Below are 21851 nucleotides of genomic sequence, written 5' to 3' on the forward strand. Positions count from 1 at the left end.
ATAAATAAGAGTAAGGCAAACCAAATGTGAAGAAATAAAGCAAAATAATAAATAAAATAGTACAGTCTGCTCTTTGACCTCCTCTCACCTCTTCGTTTTCTCCCAGTGCTCCACTGAGCTTTCACTACTCTTCTACACTCAGTGTTCCGGTTTCCTCCTGGCCTCCTGCTGACCTGTTAAATCTTTCGTCTTTTCTAATTGCATCTTTTTGTCCCTGTCCTCTATCCAGCAATCCTTGCTCCACCTTTCCACTTCCTTTTCTTCTTCCCCAGCAGGCCAGTCACATTTCACACATTTGCCCTGTAAACTATTACCGCTCATCCTGCCTGGACCTTTCTTTCTTCTCTGGTTCAAATCTCTGGCTTTTCATTCCTGTATACATTCTCTCGTCCTCAGGAGCCTCGAGGCAGCTTCCTCTTTCATGTTTCCTTCATACAGAGTTACAGTTCAGGATTTCCAAATAACTTTCGATTTCAATTAAGTTAATGGTTTTACCCTCACTCACTGACTTGAAACGTTTGTACACTAGGTTTGGAAAAAAGGTTTTGGCATATGCCATATTTTCCGCTCTATAAGGCGCACATAAAATCTACAGTGCGCCTTATAGTCTGGTGCGTCTTATGTATGAATTCTGGTTGAATTCCGATTTTAAAAATCAAAAATCTGTCAAAAATGTTTTAGTACGACTTTGGTAGCTACGAAGCCGCACCGCTTGATGGATGGTCGGAGCATTACGGCTACTGTAGTCAAGAGCCACGCAGAGGAATCTGGGTCCTAAACTCCGTCGCTTTCAGGTCCCAAAGTCAAACGATCACTGCAGCATCACTGAGAGTTAAAAACTGTCTAAAGTCTTTCATCTCTAATAAAATGATCAGTGTTGCTGCTTTACCAGGTGTAACAATTAAGTTTAACATCCAGGCATCCATGAAAACAGAATTTATTACATTTAACGGAGTTAGAAGTTAGCAGGAAGTTAGCGTGCTAGTTTCCACCTAAGCATGATGTAGCATGTTCTGACTGAGAGGTTTCTGAAAAAATTCAAACGTACAGCTCTGCTATCACTTCCAGCATAAATGAAGACAGAAAACTAAACAGCAGTGACGTTTGTAGGGTTACTGAAGTTGGGCTAGCTGGTATATAATGATGTGCTACGTGATCGCTAGCGACACAGCTATGTTAGCATAACATAAACACAGTGAAGCTGGAGGATGAACGTTAACTTTTTTCCACTCGATAAAAGTTAACATGAGGGTTCCCGATGGTTAGGGACAAATGCAATCGCATGGCAGGATGCTGTAAACGGACCAAACTTCAGTCAGGAGAACAACTGAGATAATCCATCCACAATACGAGGTTAGTCATTCATATACTGCAACAACATGGGAATAGAGCAGTTGTGATAGAATACAGCATTAATGTCTTGATGCATCTCAATCATCCAGGAAAGTAAATCTCCAAAAGTTGATTCTGTTCATCTGGACGTAGTGTTTTGTGGGAGAAACGTTTCATCATCATCCAGGTGACTTCTTCAGTCTCAGCTGACTTCAGGTTTCAATCTTATAAACGGTGCATTTGCATAATGACTGAAACCAGGCCACTGAAGGAACAATGGGCTGGGAGGTCAGTTCCTTAATCTTAATATTGCAAATTCTCATGACCATTGATCAACAACCACTGACCAAAACCCACTGATCAAAGACCACTGATCAATGGCCATGAGTACCATTCACAGCATTCACTCTCAGCATCGACCAAGTGTGTTTGAACTGTGTCTTCATTCCACCTACTTCACATACAAGGGTCAGTTCTACAGGCAGAAACATGGTGTGCCATGGGCTCCCCAGTTTCACCCATCGTGGCCAATTTTTATATGGAAGAAGTGGAAAAGAGGGCTTTGCTATCCTACCCTGGAACACCACCAAGCCAGGTATGAGACACCTGGGTGAAAATCAAATCTCAGGACATACCACATTTCACGGGTCACATTAACTCGGTGGACCGACACATCAACTTCACCAGGGAGGATATGAAAAGTGGCAGGTTAGCCCTCTCAGACTGTGAGATTTCCATCAGAATGGGGGACATCTAAAAGCTGACGTGTACCGTAAACCTGCACATACAGATCAGTATCTAAGGTTTGACTCTCATCATCCACTGGAGCACAAACTGGGAGTCATCAGGACACTACAACACAGAGTGAACACCATTCCCACTGACACAGCAGCCAGGGAGGCAGAAGAACACATCAAGAAGAGTAAATATGGTTATCCCAGCAGGACTTTTGTTAAAGCTGGAAAGGTGCCAAAAGAAAGCTCCAGATGATCCAGGAGAGAAGGACAACCGCTGCCCAAGCGAGATCATAAGATCACCTGCAGAGTGCATTTTCAATTCCAGAATGGGCATAATTATCACCATAAATCATGTCTGAATCCTGACCTGCCCACATATGCACTTGTGTGAGCGGGCACAAACACTGCTGAATAATGCACCCACACCCACACACCCCTAGAGTTCAGCCGAGTGCCCCCCACAGCTGTGCGTCGCCTCTTGGAGTATCTTGAGGGATATTTTTAGCCATCTGTGTGAAACTGAAAAACACTGCCATGAGGACTGTTAAAAGTGCAGATGTCAAGACACATTTAAGTGCAGTTAGGGCAAAGTTGTATTTGAGGACAGCACCGGAGGGAGGAGTCTTAAAGCAAAGAGAGGAGCAGTTTACAGAGCTGTCCGCCTGTGCCACCGAGACGATTTGTTTTCCTCACTTCACCCACAACATGCTGTTTGTTCCCCACGTCGATCTAGTCGATCGGTGTAGCAGAGGCCAGCATCATTGGAGAAAGTCCTCCTTGCTAATGTTCATCCCTGAAACTGACAGGATTTGTGCTTCTGACACACTGCATTTGAGGTTGACTGTGCTATATTTTCTTACTTAACTGGTTGACTTGAAACTACAGACAAAATTAACTAGCTTAGACGTTAAGAGGCAAGTCGAATACAAGTGACGTGCTGACAATACACGACTCAAAGTGAAGCTCAAGCCAGAGCTCGGGCTGTCCAGCAGACTGCTTCAGTGTCAGCCCTGCTTTATTTGACACTGTGTGCTTTAGAGTGACAAGACAGGGCGAGAGATGACAAGACATAAATCAAGTTTAAAACCCTAAATGTCACATATCTGGTGTGCACCTGCTAAACCATCAAGGCTGTCACATTGTCTTTCTGCAAAGTCCCGTTTCAACACAATGACAGGATACCAGAGGACTAGTCTGCTCTTACTCATAGATTTATAAAGCAACAACTACCTCTGAAGAAAGTGATGTGGAGACAGAACAATAAGGACCACGCTAAATGAGAAGAAACCCAATGCTTGACCTTCTTCGTGGTTTGCTCACCGGAAAGGATCAAAGGTAATAATGTAAAGAAAAGGGAGCCCGCCTATGAAGCCGTGCACAGCGCCAAGGACTGTGAAGGTGATGACTCACCTTTTTACAGGCAGCAAAGTTTAAATAGCACACACTCACACCTACACCTGGGAGGTGTTCAGTACAGCTGCAGCCATAAAAAAGCTGATGACTGAACAGCGATGACACTTCCATCATTAATCTTCAATCAAATCTTCTGTCGGTGCAGAAGACTGAGCCACAGGCACCGGCACAGAGGTATGTGCTCGGTGCTTTGTGCAACTGGTTGATATCTCAACAACTTGCTTACACTTTATTTCACATTTAGTGAAGTCAGGGTGTCATTTGAAACAGTGGAGATGTTTCAAATGACAAATGATGTTTCAAAAAAAAAAAAGGAGATGGTGACGTCCTCTCTATTTTACAGAATAACAGTTTCGTTTTAATAGGTGGAAGAACTTCGTTTGTTCTTGAACCGGACGACCCGATAGCGCCCTTCACTCCCGCTCTCTGAAGTCGCGCTGTTACTTTTATCAATCTTGACACCGCGCCTCCCGAAAACTTTGTGGGGTCTCAGAGGGGAGCGAACAAAGGGGAAGTGCACAACATCAACGGCTGATGGCAGCCAAAGGCAGTCAGGCAGCTCGCAGCATCCATCTGCTTGGTAGGGGTGCTGATGGCTTTGGAAGGCTCTCATTTCTCACATTGCGTGAGATTTATTTGGCACGCGTGCCTGTGTAGATGGGTGTAAACTTGGAAAAAAGGGACACTAACAATTAGAAAAATAAAAAAACTCAAGTCCAAGCCAGCAGACAAAGAAAAAGTAAACTCTTGTGAGCTCAGTTATAAGGGTATTTGTAGCTAGACTTTAATTACAGTCTTTTCAATTGACCCTTTGCTCCGATTTAGACTGATGACTTTGGAGGGAATTTTCAATCAACTCAGGTCTGCTGTATCAGAAAGTTACGTTAGCTTCGTTGCCATTTAGGAACTCAAAGTACCTGCCTCAGTATAACAACAATAATAATAATAACTTCATTTATAAAGCGCTTTCAAACAAAGTCTGTACAACTATTTGAAACTTAAAAGATAAAATAAAAGTGATACACAGCAATACAGGTAAAAGACAATACAAGTTAAGAACAGTTAAAAATTAAAAGCCATAGAATTAAGACCTGTAGGATCGGGTGAACAAATGTGTCTTCAACTTAGTTTTAAAGACCTCCACAGAGCAGCCTGCCTAATATCTTGAGGGATACACACTTTGGATCCATATGATTACAACCACATTTCAAAGATGTAAAAAGTCGCTATGAGAGACTGGGTCACTTTGTGTTTACACGTGCACATCGTGACCTGCTCAGTAGGTAGATGCTGGTCTGACGGCTGCGTTAGTCTTGACATTAAAAAACAACAAAAAAACGTATTAACAGTATTTTTAATATATGCCAGTGTGCAACAGTCCACTCTGGGTGGAATACGCACACGTGTGTGTGTGTGTGTGTGTGTGTGTATTCTGCTGCCCCTGGACAATGTGTGAGGTTACACCGCCCTTCCAATAATCTTGAGATGTGTTTTGGAGAAAGAAACAAAGAGATGAAGGGAATAGCAAAAGAGAGGAATAACCTACAAGAGCGAGGCTGTGATAGTGGGACCAAGTGAGAAAGACAGAGAAGGTTAGAGGAACATGGCCAGGAGGGATGAATACACAGCAAGAAATAGCTGAAAAGTCAAAAAAATGATTAAAGACTGACAAAGTGAGCAGCAATGACAGAGGCTGACAGGGGGCAGTCTGCATGACACGCAGCCATAAATGTAATTTCTATAATAAAAATTGATAGTGCATGTTCATCAACTGGAACATTTGGATCTGCGTGGCAGTTTAGTCACACAGAGGAAGAGACGAGCAGCGATGTGACGACCAGAGAGCACATGACTGTCAGGAACGTCTTGTAACTTGTAGCGATGGCGGATGATAAAAACCCAGTGACAACATAAAGTGAGGTGAGTTAAACCAGCAAGCGATTAAAGCACCTCTGAAAGGCAGAGAAGTAAATGAAAAAGTTTCTCAAGCTGAGAGTCTCTGCCTGTGACCAACTGTCAGCTGCAGGCGCACGTAGCAAGTGAACTGTTGTAAACATGTGTCTGTATATCCCACAGGATCGTTCTGCTTCCAGATTTAACTTCTTATCTATAAGCATAATAATAATGGATTGCATTTATATAGTGCTTTTCGGGACCCCTCAAAGCGCTTTACAATTCCACTATTCATTCTCGCACTGGTGGAGGCAGCTATTGTTGTATCTACATTCATGGCCCCTTTGCCAGAGGCGAGGCTGCCATATCGCACCATCGGCCCTTCTGGCCAACACCAGTAGGTGGTAGGTGAAGTGTCCTGCCCAAGGACACAACGACCGAGACTGTCGGAGCCGTGGCTCGAACTGGCAACCTTACAATTACAAGACGAACACCCAACTCTTGAGCCACGATCGCACGTTTGTCAGCGTCTTCTAAAGTAACTACAGAGGATTCTGGTCTGTTACTGATCTGATCTTCAGCTAAGATTTGGTTAAAGAACATCTGATGTTGTGTAAGTCATTAAAAGATGGATATTGCACATGCTCAGTGTTGGGTGTAGCACATTCAAAATTAACATGTGACTGTAATCACACTCGTCTTTGCAGTAATGCATTATGTGTTTCCATGCGTCACAAAGGTTCTTCAGTTCTCTTTTGTGCAGGTAGGAGGACATTACTTGCTAACTGCTAACACAACTTTGACTGTGAGCAAGCATCTGCACAGGCAGCATGCTAACACAAAGCTAGCCAAGAAGCCAGAATGATGCTGAAGCTGAATGAACGCTGAGCTCCGCCCACCAGCCAGAACTTGATCTTCAACAGGTAATAAAGGCAGTGATGAACAGTCAGTTTCCACCTGTGCATGTCTCTACAGTAGAATCAGTGTTGCAATGGCTTTAAAGTTATTAATGTTCATTACAAAGAACCAGTATGGACATGGACCCTCAGTGTCAGACTGCGTTCACTCTTCTAATACTTTTCTGTTTGCTTTAATGTCAGTTTGTTGCTAACTCATTGGCCAAAACCTAATCTTTAAAAAAATCCAAAAGTGACATCAGACTACAATATCATCCAATCCGATGCTTCAAGTGTCTGCAGCTGCGATGCTTCCAAAGCCTCTGCAAACATGGCCGATATGTCGTGACGAGAAACTGGTCAATATTTTATACAGTCAAACACTGCTGCTCATCCATGCCCATACTCGGCATTAGAAAAGAGGCCGTTCAAATGACAGAAGCACATTAAAATTTCACAGCGTTCATTTTCTACTGTAAACAGAAGAGCCAGTGAACCACGAGCACCGAGGCAAGCACCAGCTCATCGGCTTGACACCCGTTTAATAATGCAGAATCAAATCATGTCTGTTTGGTAAAGGTGTATTTGTGCACATAGCTCCTGTTGGGTGGCTGACTCTGCTGAACTGCACACCGATGAGACGCACACACTGCCTGAGATTTCATCCGGAGCTCAACAAAAACATTTCGATTCACCGACTGTCGAAGTGCAACGATGCAGCTTGCTGCTGGAGGATAGAGATACACGGGGTGCTAATGCATCACATCATTGCTACATATTCTAACAAAAGTCCAACCAAAACCAGATTATTAAAATTAGATACAGCACAAATATGGGAACACACCACGCAGATAGTGAATGATCTGCAGTTTGTATCCTGTGACACGTAAAGAGAGCCTGGCTTTTAATGTGTTTATCCCAAAAGGCAGCAGTCTGTAATCTTGGCAGACTTAAGGTACTAAAAGATCCAAAGTATAGAAAGAAACACACAAACACCCATAGACACATTTAAACACTAAGTTTACTTTGTTTAATTTTTTCTTTGCCTTATTCCAACACTTACGTTTCAAATTGAGGGCTGGAGGACTTTCTTTTTCATTTACAGCATCAGCTTGTGCACACATAACCACATAAGGTTCTGACACTGGCCCGAAGCTTTTCTCTTTCACCAAAAGACCAGTGTGATATTATTAGCTTCAGCCTGCTGATAAGTGCAGTCGGTGGACAGAGTCGCCTTTTCACGCAGAACACTCGCTGCTGTTTGGACAAGACAGCGTGAAAGCTCTATTGTAGTGAAATATAGATGAACACATGTATTTTAGAGCCACAGAAATGTGGCTAAAACACAGTGTTGGAATGTTAACTTTAGTGCTGTCACATCCAAAGACATGTAGCAGCTTGTAAAACGCACAAGAGCAACTCTCACTGGAAGGTTGTTACTTTCAAAGACAAACAAACGAGTGCATCTACAAGGGAAAAGGAACTCATGTAACTGATAAAGTCTTCTTCAAGTAACTCCTGTGTCCTGTGTGTAAAGGAGTTAAAAACAAATAACTGCTAAATGAAATAAATGTAACTGTAATCAGTTACTGAGAAAATAAAATGAATTTAAATGTAGAATACAGGAGTCACTCTGTTGCTTTACAGTCTTCTGGTATATTTCCTGACAATTGCAACAAATAATAACGAGCAGTAGCTACATCGACACAGACTCATGCATGCAGGCAAAATGCACTCCGATACTGAGCACTGAATTCAATTTGTTCTCCTGTCTTAATCTATCCTGGCTGTTGTCTGCCTGTTAAAGTAAAGCTCTAGGCAATCTGAGTCTATCATCCCTGCAACCAGCTGACCAAGACAAGAACCTCTTTCTTTGCTGGAAATCCAACAGTCCAATAATTTCCTTGTGACACCGTAAAACAGTCAAAACACGGGTGCATAGAGGAAAGCTTGTTTATCTGCAGAGAAAATGCGGATAAAATATTCAACTGCTCAAAGTGAAATGTCTGCAGCAGATAGAAGACGGTCCAATAGAAAAGTCATTAAGAGTAATACATTATATCATTCATGTCATTTATAGCTGAGTTCAAAACCTCGAAACATTTTAAAAGGATAAGAAATACGTTTAAAATGAACCTTTCTAAACGTGCATATACTGTGTGTAAGGATCAATGAGACTGTCTCCTCTAAAATGTCATTAAATGACCAGAACTGTAGGTCATTTTGCACCGCTGGCATCATGAAGCACTCACAGTTTGATCTTCTATTTTATTCATTTAGTAAAATGCAAGGATGCATCAACGTCTCGCATTCTTGCAGACTGTTACTTGCAGCTGTGATGAACAATTTGAGTCATTCCCTGATTTGATGATTCACTAATCGTTCAAGACTCCTCAGGATGTTTGTGTTCAGCGTGCATATACATTTCAAAAGACAAAAAGCAGGAAGTACTCTTCACGGTGGCAGCTGTTAGTGGGTGGGATATATCGGGGAGCGAGTGAACATTTAGTCCTCAGAGTTGACATGTTAGGAACAAGAAAAATGGTCAAGTCAGAGGATTTCAGCGAGTTTGACACAGGCCATGTTGCCATGGCTAGAAGACGACAGGCCCCGTGATGCTTGTGGGGAACAAAGCGTGGATGGTGTGGTCCAGTCCAGCAGACAGGCTACTGTAGCTCAGATTGCTGAAAAGGTTAATGATGGTTCTGCTAGGAAGGTGTCAGAGCAAATGCATTACAGTTGGCTAGCTGCAGACCGGTCAGGGTGTCCATGATGACCCCTGTCCACTGCAGAAAGCACCAACAGTAGGCTCGTGAGCTACTGGACCACAGAGCAATGGAAGAAGGAGCCCTGGTCTGACGATTCAGACCAAGCCACTGCTCACCAGGGGAACCTCTGACACCAGGATGCACTATGGGAAGAAGGCAAGGCAGTGTGATGCTTCGGACCATGTCCTGCCGGGAAACCTTGGTTCCTGCCATCTAAGCATTGTTGCAGACCATGTACACCCTCTCATGGAAACAGTATTCCCTGACGGCTGTGGCCTTTTCCAGCAGGATCATTTACCTTAAATGCAAACGTGATTCAGGAATGGTTTGAGGAGCACAAATTTGAGGTGCTGACTCCAAATTCCCCAGATCTCAGTCCAATCGAGCATCTGTGGAATGTGCTGGACAAACAGCTCCGATCCATGGAGACCCCACCTCACAACTTACAGGATTTAAAGGATCTGTTGCTAACATCTTGGTGCAGATACTACTGCAGGGGTCGAGCTCAGGGCCACGGCCTCCAGCATGATGTTAGGTGGTCATAATGTTATGCCTGATGAGCGTATGTCACGTTTGTCGTGTTGTATCTGTGCAATCAAAAAGGGCTTCCACCATGGATGAGTGTCTCATCAGAGGTCTTTCATAAGGAAACCTTGGATTATTCCATCCATTTAACACATACCATCTATCTAAGCAACCTGCATGTCTGTAGGTGCGCATGTATGTATTTATACCCATATAGTGTGAGTATGATTTGAATGGTATGAGGGCATCTGTGTGTGTTTGATATCTGCCTGCTGACAGGTTGGCTTCCTTCTTGACCTTTTTCTCTCCAGCTTTGACATTTCCCACTAAGACATAACAAAGGAGTAGATTTCTTCAGCCTCAATCTTTCTCCCTCCTTCTTCCTCCTCCTCTTTCTAACTGCAGCCTTTTGCAACAAAATTCATCAACACCATCAGCTCTTAGGTTTGTTGCTGCCTCTCCCTCGGATATCTTTGTTTCTCTCTTTCTCTCCCCGTATCTCCGTCATCGTCTCATTTTTGTCTCTCTTTTTACCCTTTGTCTTGATCTTTCTCAGCCTCCCTTCCTGCCTCCCCTTCTATTCGTCTTCAGCTCCCTCTGCCTCAGAAGGGACTTGAAATATAAATGCTGCAATGAAACAGCCACACAAGCAACTGCTGTGGGGTTGCTGACATATGCTCTGCACACACACAAACGCACAAGCCTTCAGTGTTAATCTATGACACAAGGAGACTTCAGAGTGTACTCTGAGCTTAGGTTTTTAATCTCTCGACTGTGTGTGTGTCTGTTTGAGAATCTGCTTTTATCTACAGCTATTCAAACTACAGATATGGGGATGGGGGTGTCCAGAAACTGCAGTTTGACAAGAACCCATGCCATGAGGGGATTTAGTCGGAGTTGAGGAAAGCAGAAATCCACAAGAGACACCCCACCTCCCCTCCAAACCCCCACCGCCTTCTGGGAGACATTGTTGCCATATTAGCCAGGTTTGCAGGAATTCAAAATAATAAATAAACAAATGGCGAGCTTGATATTCTGTTCACAAAAGACTAAATATCCAACAGTGACTGCAGCGCACACGTTGTGCAGTACTGATGAGTCTTCATGTGCCTTTAAAGGGAGCTGCATGTGATCTGAGGATGCCAGCTAGCATTAGATTCAAACTATGCAATCAGGCCACTCGAACAAAAGATGCTAGTGCGTGAAGCCACAAAAGCACATACTGGAAGACCTGTGCTATAGTCCATGTAAGTTTATACATCTAGTATAAAGCTTATTACAGGACATCATCTTTGGACATCACATGCTCTTCTGTTCTTACTATTGAAAGTTTTGCGTATTCTCAGAAATATGAATCCAAATAGAACAATTATAGATGGAGAAAGAGCTTGGGTGGAGGTGGGCTGTTAAAGAGGCCCAGCATACCCTGTATGAGATGTGTCAAACGGACGGGTGTCAGCTGATGTGGGCTGGCTGAGGGATCCTTGAACTGTGCAGAATTTTTCATGCTTGCTGGTAGTTTGATTAACTTGATATCAGCAGTGTGATATCAGCGAGGCCTCCTTTGTCTTTCATCCTGGCCTTCTCCATTATGTGTGCACGAAGCATTTGATTTGTGTCTGTTATGGCTGCAGAGGAAACCTCGATGGGCGTTTGCCCATCAAATACACGTTCCTGCACTTACCCGGAGGAAAAATGTGAGTTGTATACTTGTATGACTTTCTTGCACACTTCTCATGTCAGCAGAAAGGGAAATTTGACACACAGCTAAAGTTCGATGTGATAACAATAACAAAACACTAATCTAGTTTTTCAGTCTGTGCTCTTCTCTGTTCCCTGCTTGTAGGGTACTTTAGAGAATATACACTACAGAACATAGCGCCTGCTGGATTATGAGACACTGACTGTAAAGTGACCTTGTTTGCCGTCATCCCACCAAGAGGTCAAAGAGCGAAGCAGGGCTGGCGATGCACAAAGTTTCGGTCCACTGCTCTGCATGGATGGATGGGCTCGCTGTCTACATTAGCGCTGCTCGAGCCAGCAGTTGTGTGTTGGAGGACCACAACTGTTCTGCATATGCACAGCTATCACACTGAATCACCGAGTGTGTGTGAAGACCCGAGCTCACATGTTCACAGCAAAAAGATCACCCGTTCACGCATGGCAACACACACACACACAGAAATCGGCGCGTGTGAGGGTGCTTGCGTGGACGTAGTCGAGTGTTTACTGTTTCCACTGAGAGAGTATACACTGTAGTCTGCTGTAGTATCAAGAGAAAAACGGATCACCTGTGACGTAATTTTCAGCACGAGCAGCTGCGCTGAGGCACGTTTGGTCCTGTGGGATCGTCCCTTTGTCTCACAGCCCATTACTTCACTAATCACTACCCTCATCCATAGATTATTATCCAAGTCAGTGATATTCCAGAAACACCTTCAAACACAGATTCACATATTTACCCAGCACGCAGTGTGGATGCAGGAATACGTGTGACGGGGAAATCCCACCCTTCTGAAAGACTACAAGCAGGTGATGCACTGCTATGTATGAAACTGAATAAAGCAGGTGGGGAAATATTTTGAGCTACATTAAAATCTGCTTATCTAATTTTGTGCCTGTGTGGTTTTTGTAGAACAGCACAGTTACAGTAGCAGACACGTGGATGTGTCTCACGCTGTTACTGAAGCAGAATCGAGTTCTTTGTATGTGTCCGATAAATAGTCTGCATGCTTTCATCTTAAAAAGTAGCAGAGCAAGTAAAGCAGCGAATGACAGTTTGTGCTTAATAAGCCCTCTCATCGCTCCATGAGCACAAACCGTCTGTTTGTGAGTGGCAGCCAATCAGAAGAAAGTGATGGCAGTCTTAAAGGCACAGGTCTGATGTCTGGACTGAACTGAGAGGCTGCACAGTGGCCCAGTATAAGATCATTACTAATTATTTTCAACCAGAATAAAAACAGTGCAGGGCTTCGGTCCTACATCCTGAGTTTGGGACTTTCAGGTTTGATTTCTTGTTGATGATTTAACAATTAGAATGATGTTGAAGTTGTTTGTGTTTGCAGGGACTGTTTCACCTTCTCTGTGTTTCCTGTCTCGGTGTTCTTTGCTTTATATTGAGTTCTGCTTCCTGTATCTCGTTATTCCTGATTTGTTCTGGCGTGTTTCCTCCTAGTCTTGTCTTGTTGTCTGCCCTTGTCTTTGTGTTGTCCCTCTCAGCTGTGTGTCCTCTGCGTGACTCCTGGACTTCTGGATGTTTGGATTCCCCGGTGTTTTGAAATTAGTTTATTACTCAGTAAAATCAGCATTAAAGGCTCACTTTATGTCCTGCTCCTTTGTCCCGAGTCTCCAACCGCTTGCTGCACAGCTAAACCTGACATACAGAGCTGTAAATGAGCAAAATAGGTCCCCTTTAAATAGGAGGACTTGACCTAAGTGACTGACACTGATACTGATGATTCTTCTAATATTTCCAGGCCTGCTCTTGACTTGGCATTTCAGCTGTTTTCAAGTTGCATCAATGTAAAGCACAGGCAGCCTCCCAAAGCTTAAATAAGCCAAACTCTTCATTGTGATATATTAACATCAGGATAACTCTGCTGTATTTATCATTGGTCTGACTGCTTTTAATTTATCCAGGGAACATAAACTGTGCTTTTGGCGAGCTGTGAACATCGATCTTAAACTAAGCAGGTCTGTGTGGCGGCAGTTAGTTTAACAAAATCACGAGATGGTGTGCTTTGAATGTGGCAGCGGGATGAGTCATCTTAGTGTTGAGAAATCTACTTCACAGTTTCAGAACTACAGAGAACTAATAGAGACTGTTTCATGTTTCACACGCACACCAACCACAACATTCGACTCGGTGACGACGACACTGATCGTCTCATTACAGTAAAACGTGCTGCCAACTTGCTTATACGTGTCACACCCACTGAAACATAGTTTCTCCACGACCCCATTAGAATGAGATTCCTTGATACCAGAGACCTTCTGAGAAAAGACCATGCAAAGAACATGGGGGAAACGGGAGCACCGACTTGGACAACAAGCTCCCCGGCTAGTAATCAGATCAGACATAAGAGAAGTGCCGGAACAAGCCCGATCAACCCACAGTATCCTAAAGGTCAGCTGCCAGTGTCCTGGTGCCACACACCACAGGATATATCCCAGATTCCCATGCCCTGATCGGTCAGACCTGTTTTCGAGACAGGAGGACCATATTAAGCAAACTGCCGTGTTGATGTTCGATATACTGCATCTTTTGACACAGACCAACTAATGTTTACCAGTGTACCCAGGACAAATATCTATGCTGGGATCACATTTTAGGAATTCTGAAAAACAGTTCAATAAAGAGAGAGAGCGAGCAGGGTGGATTCAAACCTCATCCTGTCATCAGCTCACAGAGACAAACCTGCTGGTGCGATCAATCATCTGGTTGAAGGTAGCTGAGCTCCAGGCAGAGCCCCCCACACCCCAAAAACAAAAGAGTAGAATATAGATTTACAAGACTGCAATATTCAAATGATTCTTCCTCGTGGGAAATTGGTGCATTTCCTCATCCCAGCGATGCCCAGAATCACTTCCTTCCTCCTCCTCTCCTCCGCCATCCTCTTCCTCTCACTTCTCACCAAAAAATACATCTCCCCCACCGTTGGGTGACAGGGGTGGGGGTGCATATTAAGCCTTCTCAGAAGGTTTCTTAATCCCAGCCAAGCTGAGCCATGCTGAGCCGAGCCAAGAAAAACACACAGAGGAGATATGAGTGTGATTTTTCCCCCTGATGCTTTGCTCGTCATTTTCAACACCTCCACTTTGGTGAAGGCTAAGCTCCTCACATGCACACGCACAACTCGAAAATACAAAAACATGTGTGGGAACAAAACGAACAAAATGCTCAAGCAGGCAACAAACACCAACAGACGCCTGCTTGTTGTTCTCCAGCGGACCTCCAGGATTTTGAAGGGCAACACTGGATTGTGGGATTGTCCAGTGTGCGAGACGCACTTCAGATGAGTATAGCGGCTCTTTGCTTCAGGCATGTTGTACAGTACAACATTACAGCGTGTGAGAGTAAAGGAGCGCCACACTTGCACTTCTTGCTTCCTGCCTCCAAGCTTCGCTTTTTCTTATTTGTGGGAAGAATTTCAATAGTAGTTTCATGTAGTGGTTAATATCAGCAGTATTTGACACTCACTGCACCTCCTGTTTCTATCCGGTTGTTCAGTCTGACGTCACTAGTCGTGTCTGGGCCTAAACTCTGCTGCAGGTCCATATATCAAACGATCACTGTGGCATTACTGAGAGTTAAAAACTGTCTAAAGTCTTTCATCTTTAATAAAATGATCAGCATTCTGCTCTACCAGGTGTAACAACTGAGTTTAACATCCATGAAAACAGAATTTATGACATTTAACGGAGTTAGAAGTTAGCAGGGAGTTAGCTCGCTAGCTTCTATCTAAATACAATATAGCATGTCCTGACTGCGGGGTTTTGGAAACAAATTCAAACGTACAGCTCTGTTATCACTTCCAGCATAAATGAAGACAGGAAACTAAACAGCAGTGACGTTTGTAGGGTTACTGAAGTTGGGCTAGCTGGTATATAATGATGTGCTACGTGACCGCTAGCGACACAGCTATGTTAGCATAATATAAACAAGCTAACTTTTTTTCCACTCGATAAAAGTTAACGTGAGTGTTCTCGGTGGTCAGGAACAAATGTAATCGCATGGCAGGATGCTGTAAAAGGACCAAACTTCAGCCAGGAGAACAACTGAGATAATCCATCCACAATACGAGGTTAGTCATTCATATACTGCTGCATGGGTTGGGCTGTAGTTACATCCTAAGGTTTTAAAAACTGAGCTTAAATAAATGATTAGCGGTAATAAAAGCCGAGGAGGTCAACAGTGATCACTGACTGTTTTAGGAGCTTTTTGAGATCAAATAGAAGAAAATACAAAACATTAAACATATTAACAACACAAAAGCCATATTAAACGCAGACTACTTTAGACCCGGAAGTAGGATTCGTCACGTCATCACTTAACAACTGGATAGCAGCGCAGCTCTGAACACAAAAGCTTCTCAAAGTTTTCTTTAACAAACTAAATCCACCCGTATGAAAAATTAACACAATTTTGGCCATTTGATTTCAAATATAAATGTTACAGTTTTAAAAATGTTACACTGTTACATACTACAAGCTACACTGTGGCCCTGAGAGGTCACATGCACTGCAACTTAAGAAAACACCAGTAAATAGAAAATCATCACAAAAGCACACAAAACAACCAAAGTTGCATAAAAAACCCCGTATCACAAAAACCCCGACAACAGGCGTGTTTTTGGGGCGACGAAAGCACGACGGAAAAGCTGCGACAGAAGCCAAAACAGGAAGGATTGCACTGAGACCCAAAAGAGGCAAAGTATTCATCGCGATTATCATTGTGAGGGAGAAAAAGATGCAGGTAATGTGTTTAAATTCAGGATTCATAAAATAACGTAGATCCTTGTTTGCTATTAGTCACTTCCTGTTAGCTTGTCACTTCCTCAGCTAGTCGGTCGAGTTACTCCCCAAAAACATGGAGAGCTAAACATCTCTAACTGATCCGAGTGTTTTGTACCCACTGAGAGGAGATTCACCTGCCTGTCAACATTATGAACAAGCTTCTTTTAGGCGGCCTGAGGTTGTCAGGTTGTTCAGCTGTATCAGGAATGAATGCAGTCTGCAACACTTTGTGTCATAAATAAATCAGACTGTTTATAATGCAAGTTAAACTCAACAATGCTTAAACACTCGCAGTGTTTATGTAACTGGCACATACTTTATGAGAAGTGCAGCAGCATCAAAGAACGATAGCACGGAAACAGCTTCCAGTTAAAAGCTGCTGGCACAGCTGAGGGGACACCCATGTATGGTCAAAGAAACTGTACATTTGTGAGGGTGGATTTTCTTTATAATTGCTTCAAAACATTTTTTTATGTAATGCAGATCCACTGTCGTGTCCTATTTCTGGCTTAGCCAAACTCTTGCATAACTTTTTAACAGTGGCAGCAGGTACGTTTAAAACTAAGGGTGCTTTCAGGTGTCAAACAGGGCCTGTCTGAAAGCTGTGTAGGAGGAAGAGAGAAAGCGAGAAAGAGAAAAAGACTGAGCCAAAATTGGATATCTGACTGCCAGTCTGCATCACGACTACACGCTCTGCAGAGTCGAGGCAAATGTGCTGCTTGTTTGACCGTTGATCTGTGCCTACTGGATGCACTGGAGAGACAGGAAGCTAACCTCAGCATGTTGTTTATATTTCTGTGTCTGTGTATGTATGTCTCCTCTCTCTGAGCTAAGCGTAGCATACAGCTAGCATGAATGGCACATGCCCTGTATTAGATTTAACAGGCTGCTAGCTTGGTTGGTGAGCTTTAGCTGGTTGTACAAACAGTGATCATTAAACAAAGTGCATGCAAGGGGGTTCAGCTACACTGTTTCAGAGGCCTTTATTCATAAGGCAAATAACACAGCAGAGTACATGAAATGAGGTTCACGTGAAAAAGGATCCACATTCTCTACCTTCATATGAGCCAAAATGGACATCACGGGGAGAAGCTACATCTGTATGTGGGACACGTTTAGTCTCTTTGTTGCTTTTTCTTTTCTTTTTTGTTTGTTTGTGTGTTTTTTTAAGTGTGTCTGTTTTTCTAAAATGAAACTACCTGCCATAACTACAAGGGAAGGTCATTCCAACATTAGCAAAGCAGAAATCAGTTGCTCCTCTGCTGCTGTACACGCCACAGAACGTGTTAGACCCACTATTGAAATGCAGTTGGCTGACAATAGCCAGCAACACAAAGAGCTGTCTATCAGTGTGGCTCTTTGCAAGAATCATTGCAGCTCTTCATTGTTAGGAAATTTAAAGGAGCAGACCATCGAATTCTGTCCTCAGGGAGGATGCATGTACCTACCACACTGTAGGCTGTGCCAACAACAGGTGCATCGATGCTAACAGGCTAATAACATTAATCCACAAGCATAGTGTGTCACAGATGTTTGTCCTGTACAAAAATAATCCCAAAAGTAAAATAGCACATTTTTTTTAAAAAAGAAAACTTTTCACAGATTCCAAATCCATAATTTTGGCTTTAAATATTAAATTCTTATCTCTGGTTTTGACGTTTTTAACCGCACGTAAAAGACACTCTACATCTGTTTGCACCACTAAAGGAAAAAGCTACCTTACAATCTGAATGAGAATGTCAGAGCTCAAGGTCAGAAATATAAACCCCAGTTCTTTGAAGATAAAGTTTGTTTTTCTTTCCATAATTCTCTGGTTTGCTATTGTGATTGGTGTCCACTCAGGACAGTTAGTACAGCAGAATTTATCATCAGCATTTATGCAACAAATTCTGCAGACATCAGTTCACTTGACTTTTGCACGAAAAATCTCTTTTCATTAGAAACATTAGTTGAAGGCCACTGACTTCAGTATTTATTGAGACTCTGATGTTAAACTGGTTAAGCTGACATGATAAACAGTGACTCTGTTTAGCCTAAAGACACCGCACGCCAAAGAACAAACCAACAGCAACACGAAGGGACTGATACAAACACTCGAGCAACGGAAGAGCCAACTGTCAAATGTTCCCTTTGCACCATTTCCAGGAACATATTGTGGATTAGCTACTTTACAAAATCCTTTAAAGCTTTGCTGATTGTCTTCTGGTGAGATTTTGCTACAATGTCTCTTTTGCAACAAACTAGACAGATGGGCTCATGTGAATCTACACCGCCAAGAGAAGAGAGTGTGAAATTTAAAAGGTCAGTGCGACAGAATCCAGCCTTGTTTTGTGGTGTTAGCAAATGTTCTAACTACATTAACATTCACGTTGATGTACAAACTCAACAACTTGAAATGGCTCTGATCCAATGCTAGCTGCCAGTCATGTGAATATTTTTGTTCCAGTTACAAACTTAAATCTGAAAAAGTGGAATATCGAGTCCAGCCTAGTCTAGCTGCTCTTCCTCACTCTCACTTAGTCTTAAGCTGCCCTTTTTTTCTCTGTTCTAGACCAATGGCATAATCACCCTTTCCTTGGATAACTCAGGCGTCCCCCCTCACCTCTCTTCCTTCGGTGGGCAGACGTCGTGGGTGCTCTTTCGCCTCCCACCCGCGGCGGCAAGAGAGTGGCAGGCCGGGCGGGCGCGGCATCAGAGCAGACGGGCAGCAGGACGGGCGGTGGCAGTGTTTCGTGGCAGCAGTTTTGGTGAGAGTCGACTGGCGCAGGAAGACGTTAAGGAGCTTCAGCAGCAACGGCAGGACCATGGTCCTCAACGGCAGCTCACCGCAGAGGGGTCAGGGTCAGGGCAGCCCCCTGGGTTTCCGTGACTGCCTGCAGTATGAACCAACTCTGTGACTTCCTTACGTAGTGTTGGGATGACAAGGATGTCACTGTTCAGAGGCAGTCCACAAGGAGTAGCATGGCATGGACTAAGTCTCATGCCTCGAGATGATGTCAGAAGTCACATGAAAGAGAGGAGATCATGCCATTCCCCTGCTTCCTGGGTACAGCTTATCCTCTTCGCTCATAGGAGCCTTTTCCCTCGGGCTCAAGAACGGAGGGCGTCACATGCAGCTATTCAACAGCTTCCACCCTGATGCAACTGAACCCCAGCTCGCTTTCTGCTCTGCTTTCCCTCTGCAAGGCTCAGATCAGTCCTCAGCTGCCCAACGGTTCCCTGTTAATCTACTGCCGGCATCACTCTGTCCTTTGTCTTACTACATCTCAATGAGTTTCTTCCACTGTCCTCCACTTCTGCAGCATTCCTCTTGACGGGTGTCTGGCTGTCAACTCCTCGCAATCTTTGAATAAATCAGCATGCAACAGGGGAGAAGGAGGAGAGAAAAGGAGAGAGATGGAGGATGGCAACAGGAGAGTCGGTTTCTATCAGTTGTAGATGGACCCACGATGCTGTTCAGCTGCTGCTGGTATTACTACTACTCTGAAACAGAGCGGCAGAGAGAAGGAAGCGAGGGAAACAGAGCTGGAAAATACGTGTTCCAGGAGGTGTTTCGCTGAGAGAGGAAAAAAACCTTCCGCACAAAAGATACGAGATGCTGTGCTGAGGATAATCAGAGAAGAAGGAGTTGTGGGAGAGAGAGATACACACAGGGTAGTGAGAGAGAGAGAGAGAGCATGGGAAAAAAATGACATAAATATGCATGCAGTATAAAGACGCAGTGTTAGAAGTACTGGTATTTTGTCATAGGTTATGTTGCCCCCCACCCCCACGCACACACACTGAGACTCACCTTCAAATATTATGTAATCTAGTGGAAGACTACTACAAACCGTGAAATGCAACAATTTCATGGAGAAGACGCTGACCATAACCTAACACAATAAATGATGAAGAGCACGTGTTGCCCAAAACTTATTATGGAGACGCACCCGGGGCCCAAACCGCAACACAGACACAAATACAGTCACAAAGGGACACGATGTACAAATTAGGTTTGTCAGTATTTGTACCCTAAACTTCCTTTAGCATGTAACATTTTCACAGTGGCCATCTATTGGTTGGCTTGGCAAGACATTAACCAAACAACAGTCTACCTTTTAATTTAGCTAATTTAGCTAACATGTTAGCTAACTCTCAAATTCTCAAACTCAAGTGAAACACATATAAATATGTGCGCAGCAGCCTGAGTGAAGTCACCCATTGGTTTGTGAAGACTCAGCATTTTGGCCTCTGCCGTCTCTTGTTTTGATGAGTCCAAGGAGCTTACCATGCTCCACTACAATAATTAAGACTACAACTTACAAAATGAACACAATGTTGTGCTCAACAAGACTCAGTGCCATAAAATAATTCTAAAATCTTTGTGCAAGGTAGCAAATTTGTTATTTTCTGTACAAGCCGACTATCAGCGAGTTGGTACTGCTGGCAAACCAACCAAAAAAGAAAAAGAGTCTTCATGCTTTCTCTACAGCTGAGGAACTACAGACCATGCAGATTACTGTATTATGTCAACAGTAAATGGACTGATTCTTATAAATGGTCAGTGTTGGGGAGTAACGGAGTACATGTACCAGCGTTACGTATTTAAAATACAAAATATGAGTAACTGTATTCTGTTACAGTTACCGTTTAAATAGGTGATAATTAGAATACAGTTACTTTGTTGAAATAAATGGATTACACGGCGGTCTTTTCCTGTTTCATATGTTAGACTATCCCCTCTCTAATTTTTGTAACACACTGCCGGAAACCCAAACAAAACACACAATAGCAGACTCTAATGTTGGTGGTGTCAGTTACACAATGCACCCAGAGCCAGCACAACAGAGCCAGCAGTGCAGGAACGCATTTCTTACTTGGAAACTCTGACACCACTTCATATTCAAAGAAGAAAGGGATGAAATCTGACCCAATGCAAACTCTGTTTGCAGCAACCGAGCTGCTCTCAATGTTAAAAGACTAAAGAAACATCTGGAAGTAAATTCTTTTTAAAAAACTAACGTTAGCCTACTGCAGCTAGCTTGTTTTATATGTGGTAGCTACCTGGGTTATGTGTCTCTTCAGTATATATTCGATGTACTGCCACTGAGCAAACATTGTTAGCTGGCGTTGATGAAGTTAGTTCATAGACTGCAGCCTGTTAGACTTGATGGTAGCATTAACACCCTGCTAGCTACAAATAATCATGTGCAGTTCTGAAAGCAACTTTCCAGCTAACGTTCACACACATTCATAATCCGATAAATGCATCGGAGAACAACTTGGGGTTATTAACTTGCCTAAGGATATTTGGCATGTAGGCTGGGGGTGCCATGGATCGAACATCTGATTGGAAGGTTGACTGAACCACCAACCTTCCAATCAGTAGAGGACCTGCTCTACCTCTGAGCCACAGCCACCCCTAGCAGGACAGTTCGCTAACTAAGTGTTAGCCAACTAATGTGGCTAACACTTAGTCTAGTAGTGCTAGCCACATTAGCATTAGTTTAGTAATAGTAACTCTATGTAGATAAATGAGGACTGACTGCAAGTCTCTTTGTGCTTTAGTGCAAATTAATCCAAGCTGGATTTCCATGGATGCACTTCCTGGTGGTACTCACTGCACATCCTCCTCTAAGGTCAAAGCACCGTTTCACAGTTTGAAAGACTATAACCTAGATTTACATCAAAATTCAAAGTTCTGACTTTAGTCCACCTCTCCACTAAGTTTCATGAAATTCAGCAAAGTTCAATAATCTCATTAACACCAAGGAAAACAAAGCCTTTTT

At 43.3% G+C, this 21851-nt stretch overlaps 1 protein-coding gene across 2 annotated transcripts in view; it reads right to left on the minus strand.

The window, feature by feature from the left end:
• Window positions 1–21851, minus strand: part of LOC102293066 (potassium voltage-gated channel subfamily H member 2) — a 123103-nt gene that overhangs the window by 26264 nt on the left and 74988 nt on the right. Inside the window, exon 1 of one of the 2 annotated variants that reach the window (XM_005947246.3) lies at window positions 18683–20668. The exons of the other annotated variant lie outside the window; for it this stretch is intronic. Within the exon in view, the coding sequence (XP_005947308.1) occupies window positions 18683–18886 (204 nt within the window). The 5' untranslated portion in view covers window positions 18887–20668. Of the gene's footprint in view, window positions 1–18682; window positions 20669–21851 lie in introns of those variants that run through there. 2 annotated transcript variants of the gene reach the window in all.

The sequence above is a fragment of the Haplochromis burtoni genome, unplaced genomic scaffold (assembly GCF_018398535.1).
Source record: "Haplochromis burtoni strain Fernald_Lab_line unplaced genomic scaffold, NCSU_Asbu1 Contig_513, whole genome shotgun sequence".
Lineage (NCBI taxonomy): Eukaryota > Metazoa > Chordata > Actinopteri > Cichliformes > Cichlidae > Haplochromis > Haplochromis burtoni.